The 26,744-nt window shown below is 34.1% G+C and overlaps 2 protein-coding genes across 3 annotated transcripts in view; both read right to left on the bottom strand.

The window, feature by feature from the left end:
• Window positions 1–1,608: 1,608 nt before the first annotated feature.
• Window positions 1,609–5,851, bottom strand: LOC123720242. The gene is made up of 3 exons (XM_045676781.1): window positions 5,833–5,851; window positions 2,138–2,434; window positions 1,609–1,790 (listed from the first exon to the last, which is right to left on the bottom strand). The coding sequence occupies exons 1-3, from the start codon at window positions 5,849–5,851 to the stop codon at window positions 1,609–1,611; spliced, it is 498 nt and encodes a 165-aa protein (XP_045532737.1).
• A 3,768-nt stretch (window positions 5,852–9,619) lies between these two features.
• LOC123720559 (homeobox protein SIX2-like) overlaps window positions 9,620–26,744 on the bottom strand; it is a 30,535-nt gene continuing 13,410 nt past the window's right edge. For both annotated transcript variants that reach the window (XM_045677221.1, XM_045677220.1), the window contains exons 4-8: window positions 21,415–21,625; window positions 20,738–20,865; window positions 18,642–18,746; window positions 17,588–17,646; window positions 9,620–10,770 (exon numbers count right to left, since the gene is read on the bottom strand). In XM_045677221.1, the coding sequence (XP_045533177.1) occupies window positions 10,617–10,770; window positions 17,588–17,646; window positions 18,642–18,746; window positions 20,738–20,865; window positions 21,415–21,625 (657 nt within the window). In that variant the 3' untranslated portion in view covers window positions 9,620–10,616. The remainder of the gene's footprint in view (window positions 10,771–17,587; window positions 17,647–18,641; window positions 18,747–20,737; window positions 20,866–21,414; window positions 21,626–26,744) is intronic.

Raw genomic sequence — 26,744 nt, 5'->3', positions numbered from 1 at the left:
GTGAGTGTTAGATAAAATTCTAAATAGTGTACGTATCTATTGTCAATTATAATTAACAAAAAGTATTTATCAAAATAAAAATGTGTCTAACGTAACCCGAGTAAATCTGAACAATGACTCAACTAATAAATGTGACGGTCGGCCGAGAAAAAATATTTGGGATCACCCTCATCAAAAATTATTAAATTGAAATTATGTATTTCGAACACACCTAGTCTGCTGCTTTTGATCGGGCCCCTCTTTTTTTGTTTACGGTTTTTGAGTCCGAAAATATTTGAATCGGGGATGTACGGAGGATACCCCACATACTAACTTTCTTCACCATATCCGAAGCAACTACGTCTAGACATTTTGAAATTATGAAATTTAAAATACGTACTGAACGGATGACGTTAATAATTGTAACCACAGTAACTTACACGATATTATATTTAGTTCATATGTTTAGTATAGTATATGGTAACAAAAACACAAATTTCAATTAGTTTATGATACCACCAATAAGGAGTGACAACAAAATATTCAATGGTCCGAACTAGAAAGGTAACAGAGCTAACACAATAAATCCTGGATCCGCATCAGCAACCTGACTTTCAAGCTTACTACGCTAAGGACTTACGAAGCGGTTTTCACCAGTGCCTGCCGCGGTGGCGGAATGGAGCTTTATTTTCAAAACTCACGACTCCGGAGTTTTGTACGGTAACGCTGCCGTCGCGGTTGCGATTATCGCTCGCAAACTTGACGGTTGATTATCGCAATCAGGGCAGTTGCAAGACGGGAGTTTAGTTTGTACGATTAGTTGAGTTCATGAGACACACAAGAGCTGTTGCGTTATACTTACTTCACAGAAGACACATCCACTGATTGTAGAAAGGATCGTTATGGATTATTTGTTACGCTCATTAATGAGTTAAAGAAGGATGAAGATTAGTTCTTTAATTATTTTCGAATGTCCGTATCTAGTTATTTAGAACTTTTAAGAACGGCAGAAACTGCTCTTCAAGAACAACATATCGCCCGGGAACAACATACCCCATCGCGGGACCCGCAAACTAACGCACACGCCGCGGGCGTAAAACGCGTCGTGAAATTTGCTTTAATTTTTTACATAAATATCTGTATTCTACTAAGGCTGAGGCCCGCAGCCACGGCGGGCGCTGAAAACCACTTCGTGAGTCCTTAGCGTAGAGGCCTGTATCATATATAGAGGTCTATATAACTATAGAAAACAATAAACAGAGGCATATTTGATTGGAGTTAAATTGTAAAAATGAATCAGTGGCGCTACAACCTTTTTAGGTCTGGGATTCAGATTTCGGTGTCTGTTTCATGATTATTTGTCAATCTAATAGGCAGGTAGGTGATCAATCATCAGTATAGGCAAGTATCAATCTCACTTATAGGTCCACGAGTGAAAAATGACACTCACACAGGTTTCAAGTTTCTCACTCATAGAGGTTTTAGGAGGGCAAAATCGGGACGGGACGGGACCCGGTAAATACTATTAATAGAGTTTTCTCGCTAACCCAGATGTTACTCAGGTGTGATTGTATCTTAATAGTATTAGGAAATTAATTAAAACATATCGATGAATATAACTTTTTATTCTCACAATTGATTTACTTTTAACTTTTGTTTAGTTCTCGTGTAGAACTCCATTTCTATAACTTCTTTTGTTATCCCGTTCTTCTTTTGTTGTCTCGCTCCAATTATAGATAGTACGTCAGCAACTTCAACCGCCCAGAAATGATGACCCATGAACTTGTTTTTGTAGTTAAGGACCACGTTTCCTGATGGAGTGGATTCGTATACCACCTCTTATTCTATATTAGCCTTTATCGTTTGTACTTCTACATCTAAAGCTTCATTTGGTTCTAACATCTGTTTGAAACGATACTCTGATCCGATATTAATAGGATTAACTTCTTCAGTGTCGATTCCCCAAGGAGCTTTCAAGTGAAAATCTTTCCCGCCAATTTGCGTGAATTCAAAATGGTGGGCGACGTTACTATTAATAAATATTTTTTTCGGATTGTACCAGTTTATTGTCGTATTATATATTATATATATATAATACGTATTATATGTTTATATTCGTCCACAGATTTGGATATATTTCCCCAAAACGTTGCGTTACTTGATGTATTATTTATGTACTTTTGTTTGACCACAGTTTGATTTCTGAACTCCTTCGAAACTACAACGCTAGATATGGGTTTAGCAGTAATCGTAACTTCCTTCCAACCGTATTCTGTATATAAATCACCCCAAGGTGTTGGACTCTTAAGGAATACGTCGTCAGGCGGTTGACCGAACTGAACACTGACAGCATCCTTCAACCTTTCCTCTGTTAGTTTGAAAATTCTTCGTTCCATATCACTTATTATATCTACATTTTCCCCGGAAACTGTCACGTTTATTTCTTCGTATGAACCTTGTATAGTGACTTCAAATGAGTGGATGAGAGTTGGTATAGTTAGAATAAAAAATGTTACCAGCATTTCTCTGAAATGAGCAAAGTGATAAGGTGAGATAATTGATAATATATAAAATATAATAATATGTTACTTTATTATTTTTATTATTAATATTATAGCACCGAATCTTGAGTAATAATTTAGGCGGGAAGGCTAGATGATATAAATATTGTGTGTGTGCTATTTTGTTGATGTGAATACGCCTTGAAATTTCAATACAGGATTCAGACAGTAATTAAGACAATTCTAACCAAATAGTCTTATGATTTAATCAATCTATTAATATTTGATTAAAAAAACTATCTACTTTAATATATTCCAGTGGTTAAATAGTAATTGTGAATTTGTCATAACTCAAAGCTGAAAATAAAATATGTACATATTTGTTACTAAATAATTTAATAATAATTCGTATTATTATATGTAAATAATGTCCTTGTAGTAATGTCACAAACGTTAATATTTTGATTTTGTTTATAATAAATAAAAACAATGTGTGCGTGTACTAGTGTACGTGGAAAATAGACGCTCTAGAAATGTGGTGCTGGAGGAGAATGCTTGTGGTTTCGTGGACCGAGTTTCGTACAAATGTCTCGATACTTCAAGAACTCGGTATTAAGCAGCGTTTATTTTCAATGGTACAATCTCGCATCCTTACATTCTTCGGACACGTATCTCGGCGTGGTATTCAGTCCATAGAACGCCTTGTCGTCCAGGGGAAGATAGAAGGCACTAGACCGCGCGGAAGGTCACCTACGCGTTGGACTGACCAGATCAAGTCTGCCGTAGGAGGTACACTCAATGAGGGTAGCAGGATGACCACTAATAGGCAACGATGGCGAAACGTCGTGAAGCGCATCACATCTGCTCCTTTGATTACCACTACTAAATAGCGATCACGACCGCTCTGTCAAGAGTGTACCATGACCTTATTTTTCGAAAAATGATATATCTACTATATGCCACTTTACAGAAATTGGTTAAATAAAGTTAAATTAGATAAAGTATAACAAACCACACTTGTTAGTAGGAGTGATGGATATCTATACATTATCATATTCTTAGTTGCTCACAAACTTTCAGGTGCAGCAAAAGACGTCAGACGAAAATGACAACTTATATGCAATAGCATTCAAATAAGAATTGATTTTTAAGTACTAACACAAGTCTGAATAAAACTTATTATTTTTCTTTCCATTTAACAACAAATCTTTGTAACAGCAAAATATGCACAGTCCCTTGTTATATAGAGTTGTATTACACTGTATAGTGTCTATATTATTTATTGAATTGTCTTCTGAATGTTATATTTAAAATTATTTTCAGACACAAGATTTAAGTACAAAGACACAAATCCTAATACGTGGTGACAATGAGAAAAAGGTTCAAAAATCAAATGATACAACAAAAGATATATCGAGTACAAATAATGATATTACATATGTGGAGCCAATGGGTGGAGTTAGTAGAAAAAGGCCGACTGCTGGCAGCACTGTAAGTACCAGTCTCACTCATAAAAGTAATAAATACACTTTAAAAAAATGTGTGCGTCTACTAGTGCACACACGTAAGAAGTGAAAATTCTTTATGACCTTATATTTCGAATGATCTACTATATGCAACTGAACAGAAATTGGTTAAATAAAGTTTAACAAAAGGCTTTTATAATCATAGACATTAATACAAATAATAAAATTATTTCATTTTACCTTGTTACTACTAAGATTATTACAGAATTTCATTCATTTTAATAGAATTATTACTATCATTGTTATCGTTATTATATATTTTTGTTATTAAAGGCTTTGAATCTCATCGAATTAATCGTGGTAGGGACAAGAAAAATATGGCGCGTAACGGAAAAATGTGACGGTAAACTGTTTTTCAACGCCGATAAAGAAGTTTCACTTCAAAAAAACTAAAAATGTATTCGTTACATACAATTTACAAATACTCACACGTCGGTTTGCAAAGTGAATCCACTTATTAATGTTTTGAACACTAGTAAATCTATGGTATGACGTAATTTATATGGAATCGAATCGAAAAGTTGATGTCTTGGCCTGCATCTTCACGTCCAACTCGACTTGGAATGACAAGGGACCAAAGCAAGGTGACAAGGGGCACCAACGACCATGTGCTCAGCACCTCGAGACGGTACTTCACTCATGTCCATATCTTGAAACATACATATACAATAAAGAGCAAATTCAATCCGACACAAAGTCCTGTTCTCACCTATGGTCGGGAGCTCCCCAGCACCAGCGTCTTCCACTATTTTCAGAGAGCGGTTCATGACGACGACCAGTCACTTTCCGAGCGGCTTGATCCCCTGGTGTTGCGTAGAGTTGTGAGGTAGCTTTATATCATCTACCGCATTTACCATGGAGAGTGTTCAGAAAAGTTTTTTGGATTAATATCTGCAGCTGAATGTCATCATCAGTCGTCGAGGCAGAATACGAAATTCCACCCGTATCACCTCGACGTCTGTCGTTCCACAACTGTGAGTTTTTAACCCTTTTCTTGTTAGTGTATCTGTAGAGATACACCAGAATTAAAAAAAATCTATTGTTATTATTTTTAAGCGAAACCATGATATTTTTTTAAGAATATTTAGGGCATTACTTAGTTTCGGAACGCAACTTAAGTTTTTTGTGTTGGTAAGACTGATGAGCTGTCAAACTTCACTTTAGTTCAAGTTCCGACATGTTGCCTCGCAAAAAGGTAAGAAAAGTTATGATTTTTTCTTGTTTTTATGTATTGAATGAGTGGATGTGTTAAGTTATTAATTATAGATATATTTAGCACTATAATAATTACTTTGGACATTCTTTAATTGTCTGGTTGATGCTTCATGTGACTTTTTTAATGAATGTATCTCCTCGTGCACATTGTCAAGAAACTAACAATTCTATATATATTTGATATGTATCTCATGGTACACACTGCTAGCTTTACTAACAACTTTTACAAAATCGTCATGTATCTGTATGTGCACACTGCCAAGCTGAATAACTGTTCATATGGCTATGCATGGCTTATTTTATATATTAATTGTAGGTCCATATTCTTTCAAGAGCTAGCGAAATACTCACATTGGTGCCAAAACACAGTCAGTCATCAAATGATGAAGAAAGTTCGGATTCTAGTAGTGAAGTCGAGAATTTTAATCTTCAAAAACGCGATAGTACTGAATCTTCATCTGCTCCTTCGCTTCCTTCTTCTCTTGAAAATCTTCACATACTTTCTGACGATGAAAACAACCTCACTTCCTGCCCTACAGTATCAATGAAACCAGCGTCTGAAAGTATTTCTTTGGATTCTTCAACTCAAGATTCTCTTCACTCGGTCATACCTCCTTCACCAACTGCCATTGTAAATTTTATTCGAAATAAAAAGCCTAGATTTAACCGAATAGTGCCTGAAACACCAGAGTCATCGCTAGCAATAGTAGCAGCCTCACCATCGCCGTCAAATATAAATACATGCTCAAAACAGCCACGGCTAGCTGTAAGGCGCCTTGCACCTATACAAAGAAAGCAACTGAAATTCCATTGGAATAACAAGAAATTTGAACATAACGCTGAAATACACGATAAACAGTTACCTTCAGATACCATAAAACACCACTAGAATATTTTCAATACTTCTTTGATGATGGCATCCTTAACATGATTACAGAGCAAAGCAATTTTTTTTTAATTTTTCAATACAAGACATCAATTTTATTGCAATAAATTTGATAATAGGAATCGGGAATTACACTACACTACACTGACTATTGGTGTCAGGAATTCAGATTTTCACAAATAGCTGATGTAATGACACTCAAAAAATTTCAACAGATACGACGGTACATCCACTTCAACGACAATCTGCTTGATGACGGTGATCGGTACTTTAAAGTTAAGCCACTCATTGAAAAAGTACGTGCCAACTTTTTGAGAGTTCCTCATGAAACCAGGTTCAGCATTGATGAAATGATGGTGCCATATAAGGGCAAAAAAGTCGGTAATCGAAAACAATACATAAAGAGCAAGCCTCGCAAATGGAATTACAAAATATTTGTTAGAGCTGGCGTTTCGGGCTTCATTTATGATTTTCTCGTATATGGAGGTGAAGACACTTTCAGATATTTTTTCACCAGTCTAGAGCTAATACATATGCTCCGATATAATATGTGTATATTCTCCTTAGGCACCATAAGGTCAAATAGACTACGTGGTGCAGAACAAAAGCTTATACCTGATAAAGCCCTCAAAAAAAAGGCCGCGGATCTTATTCACGAGTAGTATGCAATACAAACAAAGTCTGTATTGTCAAATGGCATGACAACAAAGTGGTTACTGTGGCAAGCAGTTATGTTTCTGAAACTCCTGTTGGAGTTATACAACGTTACAATAAGGATTTAAAACAGAGAGCTGCTGTCCCCTGTCCCAATATAATAAAGCACTACAACGCACATATGGGAGGAGTCGACCTTGCAGATATGTTAGTGGCTTTGTACAGAACGGAGATGAAAAGCCACCGATAGTACTTGCCGATATTTTCTCAAATGTTAGATATGTGCGTGAACAATAGCTGGATTTTGTATCGCAGACATATTGGCGTGAATAACATAAAACGACTGAGTTTAAAGAAGTTTCAACATCATATTATACAAGGGCTCTTACATTTTGGGAGACAGCAGCCATTCAAAAACTATGATTCTGTACCACAAACACCCTGTACTGTAAGGCCAACTGCGGACGTTAAATATGATGGATACAATCATTTCCCTACTTGTGGGTCCAAAGGACGATGCAAACTATGTATCAAAGGTCAGACTACTGTTATGTGCATCAAATGTGGCATGAGGCTGTGTCTTTTACCGGATAGGAACTGTTTTTTAAATTTCCATAATATGAATGTCTAAAATTAATCTGATTTTGTATTTTTTCATTGAAGTTCCATTTTTGTTATTAAACAAATAGTACAAAATGCTGATTATTAACGTGTTTTTTTATATTTATTTTCATATAAATGATTATATAATCAAGTCATTATTTTGTCAAGTCACAATTTGGCAATGTATCTGTAGAGATAAAATGATAGCGTAATATATTTATCAATGCCCTTGGCAATGTATCCCACAAGATACACATTTTTTTAAAGGGGTAGTTTGAATATTTTTTTTAAATTTTTTTTCTAGACCCCTTGGGTCATTAAACTTACGTGCTATGAATATTATTTTTATATTCGAAAAAATAAAATTCTGCCAAGTTAAGGGTTAAGGAAGTTTTGTCGCAGACAACCAGTATATGGAACCAGCTAACCACTGAAATATTTCCTAGCAGCTGTTGGAAGAAAAATCTCTTAATTTCAATCTGTAAAAAAGCCCTCTTTAAATTTAATTTAATCAATAAAACTTTTATAAATTTGAACGAGTATTTAAATTATAGTAATACTTGGGGTTGTTTTGCTCCAGTTCAAACAATTTGTATAACTCAAAGCTCAGCGATTAAAAAGAGTGGCGGAAAGTTTCTTGCCAGTTCTTCTTACCCGCTCTACGCCCGCTACGATTTGCGAACTGGTAGTAAATGTACTTGTTTACCTATATAAATAAAGTTGTTTGAGTTTGAGTTATATCATCTTAAGAGGAAGTTAAATTACTGGAAGCTGAACATTCTCCAAACACAATTTTACTTTAATGAATTAACTCGGTTATTAAGTGTAAATCGTTAAGAAACTATAATTCATTGATTTAATGTAACAAGACGTTTTCGTTGTTAAATTCACATTAAAAATCGGGTATATGATAACCGTTCACTCGGAATATTAATTCACAACAAGTCGTTAAAAAGTTGCGACAGTTTCAAGCCTTCACTCGCATCGCGTCTAAACCGCCTTGAGGAAAGATCTTAATAATTATGTTTAGCTTTGTTTTTTCTTAACGTTAAAATGTCAGCCAGTTGAGGTGTGTGATGTTTTTGTAGTAAAACCTCCTTCGCATTTTGAGTTTCAAAATAAAATGTGGTTCAACAAGTTGTTTGTATCAATTAATTATGAATATAAGAAAAATAATACATATTTTAGTCTCATGTGATTTCCTTAATAGAGTAAAAATGGTATCTTTCGCATCACATTTCAATTTTCCGCAAATAAAGACTTCAGAATAGTTTTTAATTATAATGTTAAGTAACTTTAACATGCTGTAGTTATAGCTTTATAGCTGATAGCTCCAACGGTGAAGGAAAACATCGTGAGGAATCCGGCTTGCCTTAGATCCAAAAAGTCGACGGCGTGCTTTAGGCACAGAAGGATACCTACTTGCCTATTCGATTAACAAATGATCATGAAACAGATGCAGAAATCTGAGGCCCGGACCTAAAAAGATTGTAGGGCCATTGATTTTCTTTTTTTAATGTTAAGTATGTAATAATATAACTAGTATTTTTCTTTGTTGGCAAATGCCAAGTGGTCTTGCGATTCCAATACGTTTCAGTTTATAGGAGGTACGAAATAATGTTATTTAGGAACCTAGACTCATCAGCATCTCAACTGGATTGTTTAAAGAAAGCTCATGGTAGGCCCCACAGCTCGGTATTCTGTAATGTTACTATGTCACTTTACATATTATTCGAGTAATAGGTTATAATACAAACCTTGGAACTTCAAAGTATTATCTCGCTTCTGATAAACTTTTGCCTCAAAAACTAGATGGCGACATTCGGGCTAAAATTACATTGTCAGTGCCATTGAAGTCTTCAATGAAATTAACGGAAAATTTTAAACCATATAAAATTAAAAATGTTAAGAATAGAGTTGACTATAATAAAGCATGCTTATTTAAAAATATATAATATAATATGTCACCTGTAAAGTATGAACATAAAGAATGCAATAAAGATTTGACTTTGACTTTTGGCGTTAGAGGGACGAATCGTAAATTTTAAAAAAAGCCACAGCTTCCAATAAAAACATTGTTGCACCCATAATCGAACCTTCCTGTTAGATGTCCTTGAAGTAATGGTGGTAAAATATATTTATTATCAAATAAAACACCATTTATAATAACAACACACTTTCATTTAAAAATTCTATTCTATGTTACATGATTAAAACTAAAATTTACATGAACTTAATTAAATAAATAACTACATTTTAGTTGCAAAGTGATCAAGTTTATTAGAAAAGTTGTGCTGGTTTTATAACGCTTATTATAAATATATTTATTAAGACGCAGGCAAGATCTTAATGTAAAATGCGATTCTAAATTTCAACTCAAAGATTTTATAAATTATTCTTTAAATTAATATTTGCGTAAACTATTTATAGAAAAATGTATGTCCTCTATATAGTTTAAACAGAATTTGGCAGAAAGAGTAAGAAATATAGAACAATATACAATTAAATTTAAATTTATGACAATGTACAATATGTATGAATAAAATGAGGACATACAATGTATTCCGGCGCCATCTAGGGACGAGTTTTAAAACTTTTAAAAATGAAAAGCGGTGACTTATATTACTTATAAATAATATATAGATTAAATAGAACTTAAACATACAATAATTTCTATAGGAAGCCAATAATCACAAATTCAGACTATTATTTTAAAACCTTATTCACACCCAATTTTATTCAATTTATACCAATATTTCATTTAATCATACAGAATCCGTTTCGAAACAGTAAAAAATACAAATTACGGCATTTGAACATCTACAGATGTCTCCCGACTCAATAATGAAACCAATATTAATCTTATTTCAACAATATCGTTCACATGACGCTGACATGTGTTAATGCTAAACATAGATGGCGCTATTTGCAAAAAAATATATTTAAATAATAAAATAATAGATAGTGCGTTCTATCCTTATGTACTAATGCGTTATAATTTTTATTATTCCTTAATTTAAGTTGCTATAGAAATTAAATTATTAATTTCTTAAAAATGCGCCATCTATGTATAGCAATAGGTAACTTGACACATATCAAGCATTGCAACTACATGATATTGAATTTTGCAAATAAGATTACAGAGGGCACTTGTTACTTCATTTACAGAGTAATGACACTGATTTTTAGTAAGTGATTCGTACCAAAAAATAACCTTTTGCGATAAGCAGCTCCTAAACGTAAAGCTTAGTATCACGAATGGTGATACGGCAGGTGAGCTAGAGGGTGTTCGTATAAGGCGTGTGGGTATATAGGTGGTGCTGACGTCAAGTGCGCAGGAGTGACATGTGGCGCATCGCTGTCATCATCTGTCGAAGAGTCTAGTTGCTTGTCGCCGGGACCGCCACTGAAAAAAAATGTAACATATAGTAAATTATCAGAACTTGGCGAATCCAGCTGGGCATGGGAGTCATGTCCAGATCTTGATAAGAGAACAGTCCATTGTTTCTTACGTTTTCTAAAGTCCTTAAGAATGAGGTCTGGGGATGGAATATATAGCTAGTCTTTAGCTTTTGTGTTTTTCATAGTGACGCCTTTACATGCGACATGATACGCCATGTAAATGATAGAGTAAAGACGAAAACGTGATAATGTGTAAAATGTTCTAATGGGTGAGATAAGAAAAAAATGAGGCAACTGGGGCGACTGAGGATTAAATAAAAAAAATCTGCGGCGCTACAACCTTTTTAAGTCAATGTCAGAGATTTCTGTATCTGTTTCATTATCATTTGTCAATCTAACAGGCAAGTAGGTGACCAGCCTCCTATGCCTGACACAAGCGGTCTAAAGCAAGACGGTTTCTCACAATGTTTTTCTTTTACTTTTCGAGTTATTGTTAAATACGCACTTAAAAAGTCTATTGGTGCACAGCCGGGGATCGACCTCAGTCATGACAGTCGCACGCTGAAGCCACTAGGCCATCACTGTTCTTCGTTTGGTGATAGGTAGATAGGATATAATAAAAGACGGATGACGTCACTTGAGAAACAAGGTTAAGCATAATATACTATAATATACCTAGTCCTATAAGATCTTTTACAAATGAAAATGCATTTTTTTAAAGAAGTATTGTAATATTAAAATGTATACCTACATATTTATTAAAGTCTTAGCAAAAAATATATAGCAATATTATATTAGAAATTGCCACCTTTGACTTTTATACAGTTCTTTAGCGTATGGATCCAAGAATCTATGGATTTACGCACTGTTTCACAAGGGAAATTCCGCCAGTCAACTCAATTTCGTCCTGTCGTTTAGAGAGTCTAAAACAGACCATAATTTGAAGTATAAAGGGTTGAGATCTGGGCTAGATGAGGGCCAATCTTTAGCTCCTATAAAGTCCGAAACGTTGGTTTCAAGCCAGGCTTGGGTAGTTCGTGGCGTATAGTAGTAGGTGCAGAATTCTGCTGGTATATTTTATAAAGTTTGCTGAGAGGTTTCACAAAATGGTCCAAGACTATATCTTGATATACTTTGGCTGAAGTTTTTACTCCTTTTTCACAAAAATATAGTTTTGTGATTCCTTGATAAGACAGGCCCCACGAAAACATCACTGACGCAGTATGATGAACTGGTTGTACCTTTCCGACCACTTGAGCAGCTTATTTAGAACTGTGAGCGTACACTTTATCATTTTTCTTATTGTAGAGTTCTTCAATGGTGAATTTTTTTTTTAATCAGTAAAGCTGATATTTCTGTGCTTTTCGCCTGCGTATCACGACGCGTTTTGACCAATACACTCTCTTTAATTGGAAATATTGATTTAAGGCATGTCCTGTATATCGGCGATAAGCACCGAGCTTCAGGTCTTGTTTTATAATACGCATGAGAGTCCAAGCGGGAATCTTCATTTCTCACGATAACAATTTTTGCTTTCTAATGGGGTTTCGCAGGATTTTTTTCTTTCTAATGGGGTTTCGACCAATTCTGGCTTACCAGAATTAACAGCCTCTGTAGTTCTAACAGCACGCGGCCGCCCAGATCTTTTCTGGTCTCCGACAGACGAAGTGTTATTGTATTTGTTGATAGTACGATATACGAACATGCGGCTGATATCAAGTGTCTAGAATATGACCGACGCGCGACGGCTCCATACCCACATTGTGCAAGGCAACCACCACAATCCTATTTTCTTTAACACCTCAATCCGTATTGTAATTTTATAATGAACACGAAAAAATATGTAAAATGGGGCCAAATTGAAAGAAGTTTTTAAAGTAATATATGTGATCCAAATTCAAAATATGTAATTAATTAAAAATAAGAAAGTTAACACTCGTATGTAACAGTATTTATGGCCAGACTAGTTAAATATAACACGACATAGTCTTTTATTTACCAGGAACATTTCGATATCACGCTTTTTTCCATCCATGATTTACATTATAATCATAAAATTGTAAACGCTTTTCGTAATTTATTTAAAAGTAACTTGAAATTATGACAAAATTAAACTTATTAAAAAAATTATTACTTCTTTGTGTATTTTTTTATTTTGCAAACGGGCTTACGCGATGTTAAGTGATAAGGCTCGTAAATGCGTTGGCGGCCTTCAATTCGTGTTGTCTTAAATGTCAAAGATTTTAATACAGGAACACATAAATCTTAGAGATATGATAGCGCCGAAAATTGCATTTAATATTGTTCATTAATAAAAAGTGAGATCGGGGCATAATTCTAGAGTCGCGATCTATGTACCTCCCATAAACTAAAGATTAATAAATTAGAATATTGATTTTAAACCAACGTTGGACCGAGGATTCGGGATACCAATAATATGGCAACAAATATTGCCTTGGCAAGAATTATTGCTAGTTAATAAATACGTATGATGATATGTATGATTTTGTGATAAATTTATTAACTTAAAACCATATTTAATAAACACTTTTTTTGACCTTTAGTTTCAAACGATCTCATGATTTCTCGTTGACATAAAAATTAAACATCAAAGAGTCACTGTTACCACACCAAGTTACTTTTTTGATGGTCAATGGTGACTTCAGTCGGCTGTCACATGTCATAAATATCAGGAGCATAGAATCGGACCCCTGACATATCGTGTTACCAAGTGAAGGTAAAATAAAGTGACGTACTGACAACCGCCCCCAGTAATGTGATACGTGCGGGCGATAGACGAATAGACAAACGGTTTCCATCATTTTTATATCTCAAAATTAAAAAAAAATACCACAGGCTATTAACTGCGTCTTAATGCAGTGACGGTAATGTCTATGTATATCCACAGACAATCCATAGATTAAGTTATAACGTCCTATCACTGCCTAATTACTTTGGTTACATGGGTTTTCGCCCATCAACATTTTTCTTGTTTTTTTCTTCAGTTTTAAGAAATAATATAGCCACAGTATATATACACAAAGAAATAATAAACGGCTCAAATATAAGAGTCTTTCCTCCAACTTTGATTTTGTCCCCTTTGGAGTAGACTCTTGGGCCGTGGGGTTCAAGTTCACATGCGTTAATTTAAGATTTATTAAGGTAGACAGTACCAGTGACCCCAGAGCTGGTACTTTCCACGCGCAACGAATAAGTATCGCAATACATTGAGGAAATGCGGCCAGCGTTAAAGGTACACTGCCACGGGGACCAAACTTTTCAAATTTGTTTAAACTTTTTAATTTATAATTTTTAATTGAAATTATTAAGTTGGTTAACGGTTGCCAGCGTTAAAGGTACCTTAAATTTTAAATTTGTTTGAATTTTCTTCTTATTATAACTATGTACGTACGAAAATTATAAAAACTGTATATTTGATTGTTATATTTAGTTGTTGATATGGGTGTGTAACATACATCCATTTGTCCATCATACAGTCACGTGACAGACAAAGGTCACAGATTAATCCAATTGAGGATGACCTAGCATGTTTGTGAATTATATGTGTTCGCCTATATCATCCTAGTACAGTCTCAGAGTTTAAATTCCTCAAAGATAAATTTTTAAAGTGTATCAGACGAAATCCAAAATGAAACGAAAGAATTTGGAGCTGCTATTTTGATACAACCTCTAATTACCTTCCTCAACCTAATCCTAACTATTGGTCAGGTTCTAGAACAATAGAAGAAATCTGACGTAATATATAAAAAGGAGATCCAAAATATATAGACAACTATACACCTATAAGACTGCTATCAAGCACCTACAATTTTTTTTTCACTAAAATTGCTTAAAACGATAAATACTGAATTTGATAACTTCAATAAAGAAGCAGGATTCGGAGCTGGATATTCCACATGTTATCCAAAATTATAGAGTAATATAATGAATTCAAAAATCCTATGTATATAATATTCATTGATTTAGCAAAAGCTTTCGACAGCCTATCACAAGTCTATATGGAATGGCCTAGAACATTTTCACGTCCTCGGTAGGTATATAGAAATCCTCAAAAACGTTTACCAAGGCAGCTACAGTAGAGTTATATTGGAGGAGAGGCTCAGAGATTGAAATCAAACAACAAGGAGACCCTATACTACTCAAAGGTGTATTCAATAAGCTGAACTGGCAAAAGAAAAGAATTTTGCCAAATCTGGTAGAGTTTTAGAATAAAGGATAATAGAACTGAGCACAGAATAGGAGTCTATTTCGCCACTTTTATTTATATTTTTACTCAATAATTAACGAAAGTAAAACGAAACTTATGACTAAAAGTTTAGCGGACAAAATGCATCGCGACGGAAAATCTCGGAATGTCGATAGTTACATTTATTTGAGGAAACAAATTTCGTTTTAAGACAAGAACTTGATCGACGCATACAAAAAATATTGGCCTCTCTCATAAATAGGTAGACCAAACCATAGACAGAGGATATCCTAGCTAGCGGCAGCAACGGCAGCACAGCAAGCAGTGGATGGAAGTGTCAAATAAAGATGAACGGCATAAAGCGTTTACACTCTAAACTCAGAGGCAATATAGGGGAAGTAGTGGACAGGACCCTACATCTTGCCTGCCAATTCGAACTACGAGCCAATTTCATCCCCACCACCATATACCATCGCCACTGATTTTACAGACGTATGTAGATACTTATAAATAAGCTGGAGGAGCCCGATACTCAAGATGGGATTCAAAACCCAACTAAACAGTAAACTATATGTAATAAAGAATTATTAAATCTCCGCAGATTAAAAATAAAAGTTTGTATGGCTTCTAAAACCACTAATAAATAATATGGAATATACTGACCAACCTTTGCCTACCTTAATTTCTACATTATTGCACTAGACACGACAACATTTAAACCTCGTTTACTTTAAAAAGGAAGCGCCATATACAATACAACAATAGATTAAGCGTTTTTTTTTATTAGTTTTTTTTGTTTTTGTGAAAGGATCTAATACTTAATCCTGTTTGTGATCGATGAAGTGAAAATGTGCGGATGACTGGTTAAAAGGTATTAATTTTTTATCCGTTTTTGGTGGACGTGACCACCTGAGTCGGGGTTTTAGTAGAATTTCCACACAACACGAAATTTACTTCATAATTATTAGGTTTATAAATATCTAAAACAAATCGCTTCTATAAGCTTACATTTCTATACACAAAACTGTGTTTGTAATTTGACAGATTATCATGAAAGCTTTTGTGTTAAAAAAATTTATTGTTATTTTTTATTGTTTTGTTAACAACTGGAGGAATGTATATTGTCACAGATTATGGTATGAAAATCTATGACCCATAGGTAATTTATGTTAACTATCCCTTATATAAGATTTTTTATCTTCTTTACGCACATAGTCACGCGTGTAAAGTAATCAACTCTTCCTAAACCAATTATTATACGATTCGGTACTTTAGATTTACTAGATTTGTATTGTATTTAAGACGTGTCTGTCGGGTCCGCTTATAATGTCTTGTTTTGTTATTTTTGTACGCACTTTTCAGGCAAGTCTGTTTGTCTTTCTTTGTATATATTTTTAGATTGCTAAAATACCCATCAGCAGATACAATTAATAATTTTCAGGTACAACTACTTAAACACAATATAACGCGGAAACGCGAAATGAACGAATGTGTGAAAGAGAGATGGTGTGCGAGCGAGACGGCCTCATGTAACCTGACACCATCCCATCTGCGTCTAAAAGCGTTCAGGGGCGGACTTGGAAAATAATTATCAATTTTGACACTTATTTAACGTGGAGAGTCTTTTATATAATTCTACAGAATTTCCAAGAGCAATAAAAATATACCTAGAATTTTACCTACGAATAATACCTACCTTTAAGAAAACTTTCGTATTTTTGATAAAACACAGTGTTATTTATTTGAATTAAGTAACGACAAAAGAGTCTTGTAAAATTCCTTTCAATTGTCAAGGGACTTGACTGCGAAAAATATGTAGAAGAAAAGAATTGAGATCTGAATCGATGCTAAGGTCTTTTTGAACCTAATTTATTTGTGTTTTATTATATATAAAGTCGCATATCTCGGACGTTTCGCGTCATCATCGATACGACTTGTTGCAGCATAGGCAAAATTCAAGGCAAGAGACGGGCTGACAGAAGGCTGCGGAACGTACGAAAGTGGACTGGCGTCACATCCGATACCAGGCAATTCAAATTCTTAACAGCCAACCTTTAGCTGTGCTAATAGTCCAAATTATGTCAGCTTTTCAGAACGTTTAAGTGGATTTAGAATTACACAGTTACGTCTTGGTTTAGTATTAAAGTGAAGTAGTATTCATTTACTTAGACGAAATATTTTTATAATAAAATATTTAAACCCTTGCAAAATTTTAATAAAACGAAGAAAACCGGGCTATGAGCATATACAGACAGCTGAGCGTCTACAGTTACAATTATTTTGCAATTTTCGACTCTATTTAATACAGGTTAAAAGCTATTTTTCTATGTGTTTTGTTTGTTTGTACGGGATATCAAGTTACTAAGCCAGCGGGTATGGTTGAGTAACATCGTTCACTACTTTGTACCTTGGGTCTGTCTATAATAGGGGTTTCAACATTTTTAAATTAAATTTATTATTTAACAATTAAAATAATAAAAATATATATATATAATATTTTTTTCCTATCCTACTTTGATCACAATTAAAGAAAACGCATCATCATTATTTAATTAATTTTGTTGCAACTACCTGCAAATAGATATTTATGAGGTTATTTTTAAAAAAAACTCACCTATCTTTGTGTTCCGCCTGTCTGTCTCGTTGTCGTCTGTTTTTGAACCAATTTGAAACCTGTAAGAAAAAATAAAAAGTTATTCAATCTCATAATTAAGGCTTAATTTAATACTTGCGGCATGCTTGCAGTGCCTACATTTGCATCCATAGATGAAGAACTCTGCTCTATGAAATAGACCCAGATGTGTTTATAGTATAGTTATTAAATAATATTAGTCAAACTGTTTCATTTTAACTAATCAACTATCTGTTTTCATCATAGTAAAAAGACTATTTGACAGAAAGAGACGAAAGAGTACATTAATTTAGTTTTTAGGAATTAGTACCAAGTTATTTTTTTTTTTCAATATCCTTTATTGTAACATGAAAACACGTATATTGTAAATATATAAAGATATGTAAAGTATAATGCACTGCATTTTTTAGTATACTATACTAAAAAATGCATTTTTTAGTATACTATACTAAAAAATGCAGTTCATTCATAAATGTAATACAACATAATATTTCTCTCACAGTTGAGACATAAATATAATCGCTAAATGACTTCCGTATGTAAAAATCCTTCACGTTTATGACATAAATGTCAGGCACATTCCCTAAATGGCTTCAATAAAAACGAAATAAGTGCAATAGGATCATAATTTTTTTTCACGAATCTTGTAGTAGACATCGTGGCGGAATACGAAATTCACTTCGACATCCGTTCAACTACTGTGGAACCAACTCCACACTGAAGTATTTTCGAACCAATTCGACTTGGAAGAAAAGAGCGTAACAATTCTTAAAAGGCCTTCTTGAGAGCCTTCTTACAGTGTGAGTGTTTATTAATAGTGGTATCACTTATCATCAGGTGAATCTTCTGCCAGTTTGCTACCTAGTTAAAAAAAATCGTAGAGGATTATGTGAACTCGTCTTAGGAAAATCTAATGTTGGTAAAGTTTTCTTTATTTTTCCACAAGTTGCGGTGAAACCTTACACCAATCTACCGCTTCCTCAAAGGCAACGTATCAGTTTACGATGCAGCCTTTGGGAAAAATATAATTATTTACCTGTACAGTAGTGAGTCCAGTGCTTTCAGCTAACTCTCTTTTTTCTCGCGGAGATGGGTACGGATTGTGTAGATACCAGTCCCGGAGTACTGATCTCGATTTTTCCTACACACATACAAATTATTTTGTAAACATAAATAAATAAAATAAATCAATGGCGCTACAACCTTTTTAGGTCTGAAGCTCAGATTTCTGTATGTGTTACATGATCATCTGTCAATCGAATAGGCAAGTAGGAGATCATCCTGCTGTGCCTGACTCACGCCGTCGACTTTTTGGGTCTAAGTCAAGCCGGTTTCCTCACGATGTTTTCCTTCACCGTTCGAGCTAATGTTAAATGCGCACATAGAAACAGTCGATTGGTGCACAGCCGGGGATCGAACTTACGACCTCAGGGGTGACAGTCGCACGCTGAAGCCACTAGGCCAACACTGCTCCTTTTGTTCTCTGCTATTTTTCTACATTTTGTAAACATAATCAAGATCATATTTAACACAACAGGATAATAATTATAATTCATAAATAGAAAATTTTAAAAGGTTGGTCCCTATGGCAGTGTACCTTTGATGATGGCAGTTCTTCGCTGTACTTAATGTAATGTAACACTAATTCTTGTAATGTTTTAAATGAATTTCAGGGTTTTAAGGTAAACCAATTCACATCAAGCACGTTTATAAAGGAAAGATAAACTATGTTTGTGGTGGAAGGTCCTCTTGCTGACTTAAAGGGAGATATTCCCACTACTATACTACTCGTCCAGACCAACCACTGACTAATTCCACCCTGATTATTATATATACTAGGTCTGACAATAGGTCGTAAACTATAATTTCATTAAATACTAAAATTTCAGCCTTTTAATTATTTTAAAATGGGTCTTTAATTTATTAGCGATATTAGCACTGAAATAATCCTTCATCAAAACAAAGTAAGCTAGATCAACTATGCTATCGTAATATGGATGAGGTAAGTACCAAAATTGTTTAATTAATTTGTGGAGACGCTTATAGAAATGAACATTAGGAACTAAAATTTACCAAACAGATGAAATTTATAACAGAACAATCGCTATAATAATAATCAAGTCGATGTTGCCATTCGGCGAATATTTCTTATAATTAAATTTTGTATAAGTTTTAATTATTAAGAAATTCTTTATTCACTGCAGAAAATTGAATATGATAAGAGAAAATAGCATTCAGTGAATGTATTTTTTTAAATAAGTTTTACGGGTTTTTTTATATTTTGGCGGAGCAAGCTGTCACTATAATTTCATAACATCAAAGTCAAATTAGTTCAAAGCTGTTCTGTATTTGTGTTGCCAATAAAAGATCTACCAATTAACAGACTTTTAATGGTCTGTAGTAATATCATAAACTTTATTATAAATGTAAGCAATGGTGTTAGTGTCACCTGCTAATGTCATTATAATTTAATAACATCAAACTCAAACGGCAGTCATAAGAACGAGTGTGAAATATTTGTTTAATATTGATTATCATTACCATATGATTTTAGTTTCAAATGTTTAATGTTATGATAAATAACATTCAAATAATGATGACTCCATGGTCATTATTATTATCGACCATTGAATAGTCGTTAATTTATACATCTAGCAACATTGACAAAAATAAAGAAACCATTCGTATTAATTATTTTGAACTAATTTGACTTTGAGATTATGATGACAGATGATTCCAGCGCCATTTTTCCGACATATACATTGATGTCTTCTATAAAACTGTAGTACATACACTTTACTTGTCATAGTTGCAGGGTACACGATATCGGGATATTAATCGAAATGTTTCGCTTAGGATACATGATCGAAGTCACATATTTCCCTGATTTGAAAATACAATAGCCATTCTAGGGATAATGTAGGAAGTAGTAAGTAGTAACTAGTATTAACTAAATATTATGAGCGAGATACACGTCACAATTTTAGTTCATTACATTCACTTTGACATGCATTTTTAATGCCCCCTTGAATCTGTCAAACACGCCATTTTATAATGTTATATATATATATATATATATATATATAAGTATATATATATATATCTTATAGGAGTTTATTTTCATATACTCACTTTAAAACAATAAGATGTCTCCTCTCCATCCCAAATAGTGCGCGGCAGTGGAAATTTACGTCGCACTCGGTATTTGCCGACGGCGCCGAGGGGCCGACCGCGGAGCCTCTCCGCCTCCATATAATGTGCTACAAAGTCCATTTAGATCTATACATCTCCTTATACTGTTATTAAAATAAATAATGTCATAGAATCATGAATGAAATACAGTATTTCATGAATAAATCCAGAGGAGCTACAACCCTGTATACGCTTTTGCCCTTGCCTCGGTAGAATGCGACAGCAACCCCGAGTTACGCGGCTTTGTAGGAACAACGCTAGGTTGATATTTCCTACCCAGGCCCTGAATGTCAGAGATTCAGGTGTGGGTCGACGCCTTACACCGCTTCTTTGATCATTTAATTTTTTACAGCAGGTTATGAGGTGGTGAGCTTTCTGTGTCTGACACATGATATCTTCACAGTGGGAGCAAGTGCTAATTGCGCACAGAAAGAGAATCCAATTGGTTCACAGCAGTGATTCGGACTTATGACTTCAAGGGCGCATGCTTAAACCACAAGGCCTATTTATATATATTTCATACACTCAAGTTATATTTCAGGTTGTATTTCTCTTCCATTAATAAGACGGAGAAAAACTTTATTTAAGCTTCCATTAAGTTATAATTAACTATATACCTTTTAACCACAAACTCTGAAGCTTCGCGTGGTTGTGCGCACTAAAGTTATGTGACTCCAGCAATCTGTACAGCTCCTTGAAGTTGCCTCTATGAAAAGCGACCATAGCTTTTGCCTTCAACACCGACTCGTGCGCATGGAGCCGCTCACATGCAGGCAGGGACCAGAGGAAACGCCCTAAACGCTCGATGTTGCCAGCTTGTTGGAGGACCTGTAAAATGGAATTATTTAAATTTTTAAATACCTTAGATTAAACTGAAATCGTTAATACGTTGTAGCAATAAGTGACTACAATGGACAGTTGTACAATCATATAAAAAAAACATCTTATTGTTTAACGATTCTCGACTCCATGTAAACACATTAAAATCGGTTGCGTTATTTAAATTAATTTAAATAACTTTTTTTATTAATATGACATTTGCATGCCTATTTTATTATGCTGATTTTTTATAATTAATGTGCATATACCATTGCAAATAAAATTTTATAGAACTAGCAGGAGGCTCAGTCGATGGTAAGTGATACCGCCGCCGCCCATAATTTTGTCATAAGCATAAAGCATTTCGGAAATAAGTCTTTTGTAAGTCGAAGGTAAGTTAGAATCAATATGGTGCAAAGAGTATTAAAATCGATCCAGTACGTACGTTACCACTCGTACATACGTTATTTATTTATTTTAGTGGCTAACAGCTTTCATAAAAATTACAAAGTTCAAACTACGAGCATAATACAATCATGGATAATGTCATCTTCAACCAGGTTTTGCCAAATTCATGTGTATTTAGGGCTAAACAAAACACCGGACACTGTTGGACATGTGTGCAAATAGACAGTGTTTGTGACCACCCCGAGTCGCCACTAACTAGTAATTAATTGAGAATATATTTTATTATTTCCCATCAATTGTCTATTGTTAAAATTTCAATTGATCACAGACTAATAAGCAAATAAACGGATTAAAAAAAATCACAAAGATTTTAGAATGTAGGCAATATGGCTTACACTGTCAAAAGCTTATGTAAAGCCAAGCTTCTAACATGCCCAAGCTCTGGGTTCAATACACGTAACCTCAGTCAAATTCTGTTTAGTGAATAAAATCCAAATTGAAGTTATGAGTTTTCAACGACGAAGCTCTTCGTCTCTTCTTCTTGTCTTCGCGCGCTCGACTCGTCTGGACCAGAATCTACTCTTGTATAATTGTTAAAAAATTATGTTAAATACTGTCTACAAATCTAAAAAGCCTCTTGTGTATTATATATAAATAAATATTCATGAGTGTTACTGTGTGTGTGAAAAGAAATCCCTAAAGGGGTCGCTGCAGTGCTATATTGCCATTTCTGTTATTGTCTTGTTGACAGCACTTATATGAAATGTATATTCTATATAAATAAAATAATATGTTGCTAAGTTCTAAACTCGAAGACCTCTGGACCAAATTGATATTTTTTAAATAGTTTTATTTATTCTTTGAACTCTGAGGAAGAGATTTTTATGGAGAGGATATTGGAAAAAATGCACGGAAGAACCAAGAAAACTGCATTGCTATGCTACCTAAATAGTCTTTCAAATGTTCTATAGGTTGGTATGTAGCTACTAAAAAGGTAGGCTAAGTAAAATCGTATTGAGCTGTTAACAAATTAAACGCAGTTCGCATAGACGTCACACCTATCCTTGAACACAACCTGCGTCATTTCGCAACATTATAAAAAAACCTGGACCCTAACTTCTCCCTAAATATGAAAATAATTTTCAATCGATTATAATTTCCCATCGTTAGGGGCACCTTGCCCTATCATAGTATCAGTTACTCATGTAATTGGTGGGGTGTTTTCGTTTAATGAGATTCGGTCCGTAATGAATAAAATGGCTTGCGAAGGATGCGGTTTCCTATTAGGCAAAATTATAATTGTATCTGACATTATATTTTACGAGTGCAAATTAATTTAAAAATACACTACTAGACTACAGTAGGCGGAAATAATTGTCGTATTTAAGTTTGATTTTAATAAGTAATTCTATGTATTAATAATGGATGGATTATATGTTAATATATATAATAATTTATAGCAGTGTTGGCCTAGCCATCGCTAAGGTCGTAGATTCAATCCTCGGCTGTGCATCAATGTACTTTCTGTTTATGTCGACGGCGTGTGTCAGGCACAGGAGGCTGATCACCTACCTGCATGTTAGATTAACAAATGATCATGAAACAGATACAGAAATCTGAGAGCCAGACCTAAAAAGCTTGTAATGCCAGTAATTTATTTTAATTTTATTTATAATAATTTCGGTGTTGTTGATACAAAAACATAACTCGTATTTTTAGTTTTTAGTTTTGCGATTGGATGGCGTAACATATAATAATAATAGTATATTTTTTTCCTTTCTTGGCCTGCAAATAATAGTCTTGCTCTTTCGCGTATTGTAAACGTTTTTGACATTCCTAAGAATGCGCAAAGACGCAACTGAATAAACGTGTTTTGATTTGATTCAATTTATACTCCCTGTTATTTCACTTTGAAATACAAAAAAAGCAATTAATTGTAAATCTAACCATTATAGAAACCACACATAAAAAAAATCATTAAAATCGGTCGCACAAGTTTATATAAAGACTAGCTAACACAGCAAACGTCGTTTTGCCATGTATATTCCATGCAACATTTTTTTGTCAGCGTAACCACGCAAGCTGAAAAGCACGCGAAACGTCGTTAAAATTATGTAAATAATTATAAGTTTTTAATAATAACACATAGCTTTAATCCATTCAAAACTTGTTTTTCTTAACATTTTTTTTTAGTTCATTAAAAATAACTCAACTATAATCAAAAATAGGGGTTTATCGTAGATGGTTGAATTTGGGGAAGTACTTTTGTATGCTGTATCATAAAATAGACAGATAGATTATAGCCGATTCTCAGACTTACTGAATATTCATAAGCATCGGTCGAGCCGTTGTGACACGAGAATTTTATATATATGTGGCTATTTAAAAAAATCTCAAGTTATATTTAAATTACTGTCTATACATGATATGAATTTTCATATAGACAGACTCCTAAATATATAATTGAATTGTGTAATTGTATATGTTTGTGCAATTTTATCGACATTAAACAACTCGATCATACCTGTCTGCACAATATTGTACCCATTAATTCAAGGGGCAATGGGGTATGGGGTGTAATTGGGCCAAACAATGAGATCATGGCTTTGTAAGGGTGCGATAAGTGTACTTTTGATTAAGCACGCCAGGGATTAAGAGTACTTTATAATGGAGTTATAGTAACGCCCTGTTTTGGCTACTAATATTATTGGCTTCGAGTTCAATTCTGACACAAAACTGATAATGGTTTTAAGTATCATCAATATCTCATTTGAATGATAACACACAACACACAAGTGTATATAATTTGTTGATTATTTACACTTGTGTGTTGATATTTATTTCCAACACACAAATATACAGTATTTTCAATCTTAACCAACTTAATAATTTCAATTAAAAATTATAAATCAAACAATTTAAATAAATTGAAAACGTTTGGTCCCTGTGGCAGTGTACCTTTAACGCTGGCAGCATTTCCTCGCTGTATTGCGATACTTATTCGTTGAGCGAGGAAGGCCCCAGCTCTGGTGTCACCGGTGCAAGTAGGCGCCAATTTAAATCTTTATATGCGCTTGAGCATTTATCTCTACTCCAAAGGAAACAAATCAAAATCGTATACTTAAGTTCATATTTTAGGATGATAAATAGGTAAAAATGTATTTGTTCTTGATTAAGGTAATCACTGCTGTCTTGTTTGTGAATCTACTCCAGAACTATGACCCCGAATAAAATCCATAAATAGTTCATATCATGAGTCGGACCAGTTAAACATTACAAAGTAAATAATAGAATGAAAACCATTTCATTTAACGCAATACATATTTAAATAAATAAGAATCTCAAAATATGATAAGCGCAAAACTAGAGGAAGAACCAATTCTAGTATTTTTTTTATTTATTTCTTAAACTCTGAGGAAGGTTTTAATGGAGTAGCATAGCAAAATGTTTCATATGTTGGTAAGCACCCACTTAAAAGGTACGCTAAGTAAAAAAAAAAAAATTAAGACAAAATTATGTACATGTTATATCTAGTTTTTTTTAACAGCGCATATATTTTATAATATATATTTAATTCACAAACATACGTATAAAAACACCTTTTCGAAGACAGTTAAGCTTACTAAACAGTTTTATTGGAAGAAGAGTCCCGCCCCGTAACCGGATATCCGTCTAGCGACCGGTAGCCAAGGTTACGGCTTAAAATGGCGGCTTTGCAAATTAGGAATTCAAATAATCGAGGCCGATATTCCATTACAAACTAACTTTTTAGGAAGGTGATACCAATTTAACTAAAACCATATCAAAGAAATATTCTAAATAATTTTGAATATTTTACGGATATTTAGTTTGGCTTATACTTTTGAAACTCGTGACTAAACTACAGATAATAAACAATTATTACAGTCTTAGCGGTTCTTATTTCGCCAGGAATAAACGCAGTGGCGGATTTACAAACTCTCAAGATATAGGCTGTGAAATTTTAGATTATTTTTAGAATCCAAAAATTTCATTGAATAATATAATTTTTAGGTTTGATTTTTGAGGACAAAACTATACTAATCCTGTTAGATATAGTTTTGGTAAATTACGGGTTAAAATTCATGGTAAAAAAATGGTGGTTTCGTTAGATCAAGCAACCAGTACAGAATCGGGTAGGCTAGTAGGTTACCAGCCTCCTGAGCTAGACACACGCCGTCGCCTTTTAGCGTCTAAGGCAAGCCGGTTTTCTCACTTTTCCATCACCGTTCGAGCGAATGATATATGCGCATATAGACAGAAAGTCCATTAGTGCACAGCCAGGGATCGAACCTACCATCTCAGGCATGAGTCATCCGCTGAGGCCACTAGGTCAACACTGCTCTGCATTTTTATAGACTCCAAAAAACCTTAAGGGATTATGTGTACGTCAAAGTCAAAAATCATTGATTCATATAGGTAACATAATGTACACTGAATGAACTTCAAAAAAATACCTTAAAAGCTTCTAATTTTACATTTACTGCGAGTTCAAATCGAGGGCGTAGAACGGAAAAGAAGAACCGGCAATAAACTCTCCGCCACTCTTCAATCGCCATATTCTTTTTTGAATTGCACAACGTTTGTCAGGAATTGCAACCATTACACCATGTTCCACATGACATGAGCAGGAGGCATGGTGAAATACTAGCACGCACTTACATTCTCCTGGGAACAACACGCAAATACATAGTCGAAATAA

The sequence above is a fragment of the Pieris brassicae genome, chromosome 2 (assembly GCF_905147105.1).
Source record: "Pieris brassicae chromosome 2, ilPieBrab1.1, whole genome shotgun sequence".
NCBI classification, from domain to species: Eukaryota; Metazoa; Arthropoda; class Insecta; order Lepidoptera; family Pieridae; genus Pieris; species Pieris brassicae.
Note: the sequence above shows the minus strand (reverse complement) of the source record. Positions and strands in the feature narration are given on the sequence as shown.

Bases quoted from the DNA above. Each gene is read 5' to 3' on its own strand.
- LOC123720242 (XM_045676781.1), bottom strand. The intron at 1,791-2,137 runs GTAACGCAACGT...CCACTCCATCAG, and splicing joins GTACATAAATAATACATCAA to GAAACGTGGTCCTTAACTAC.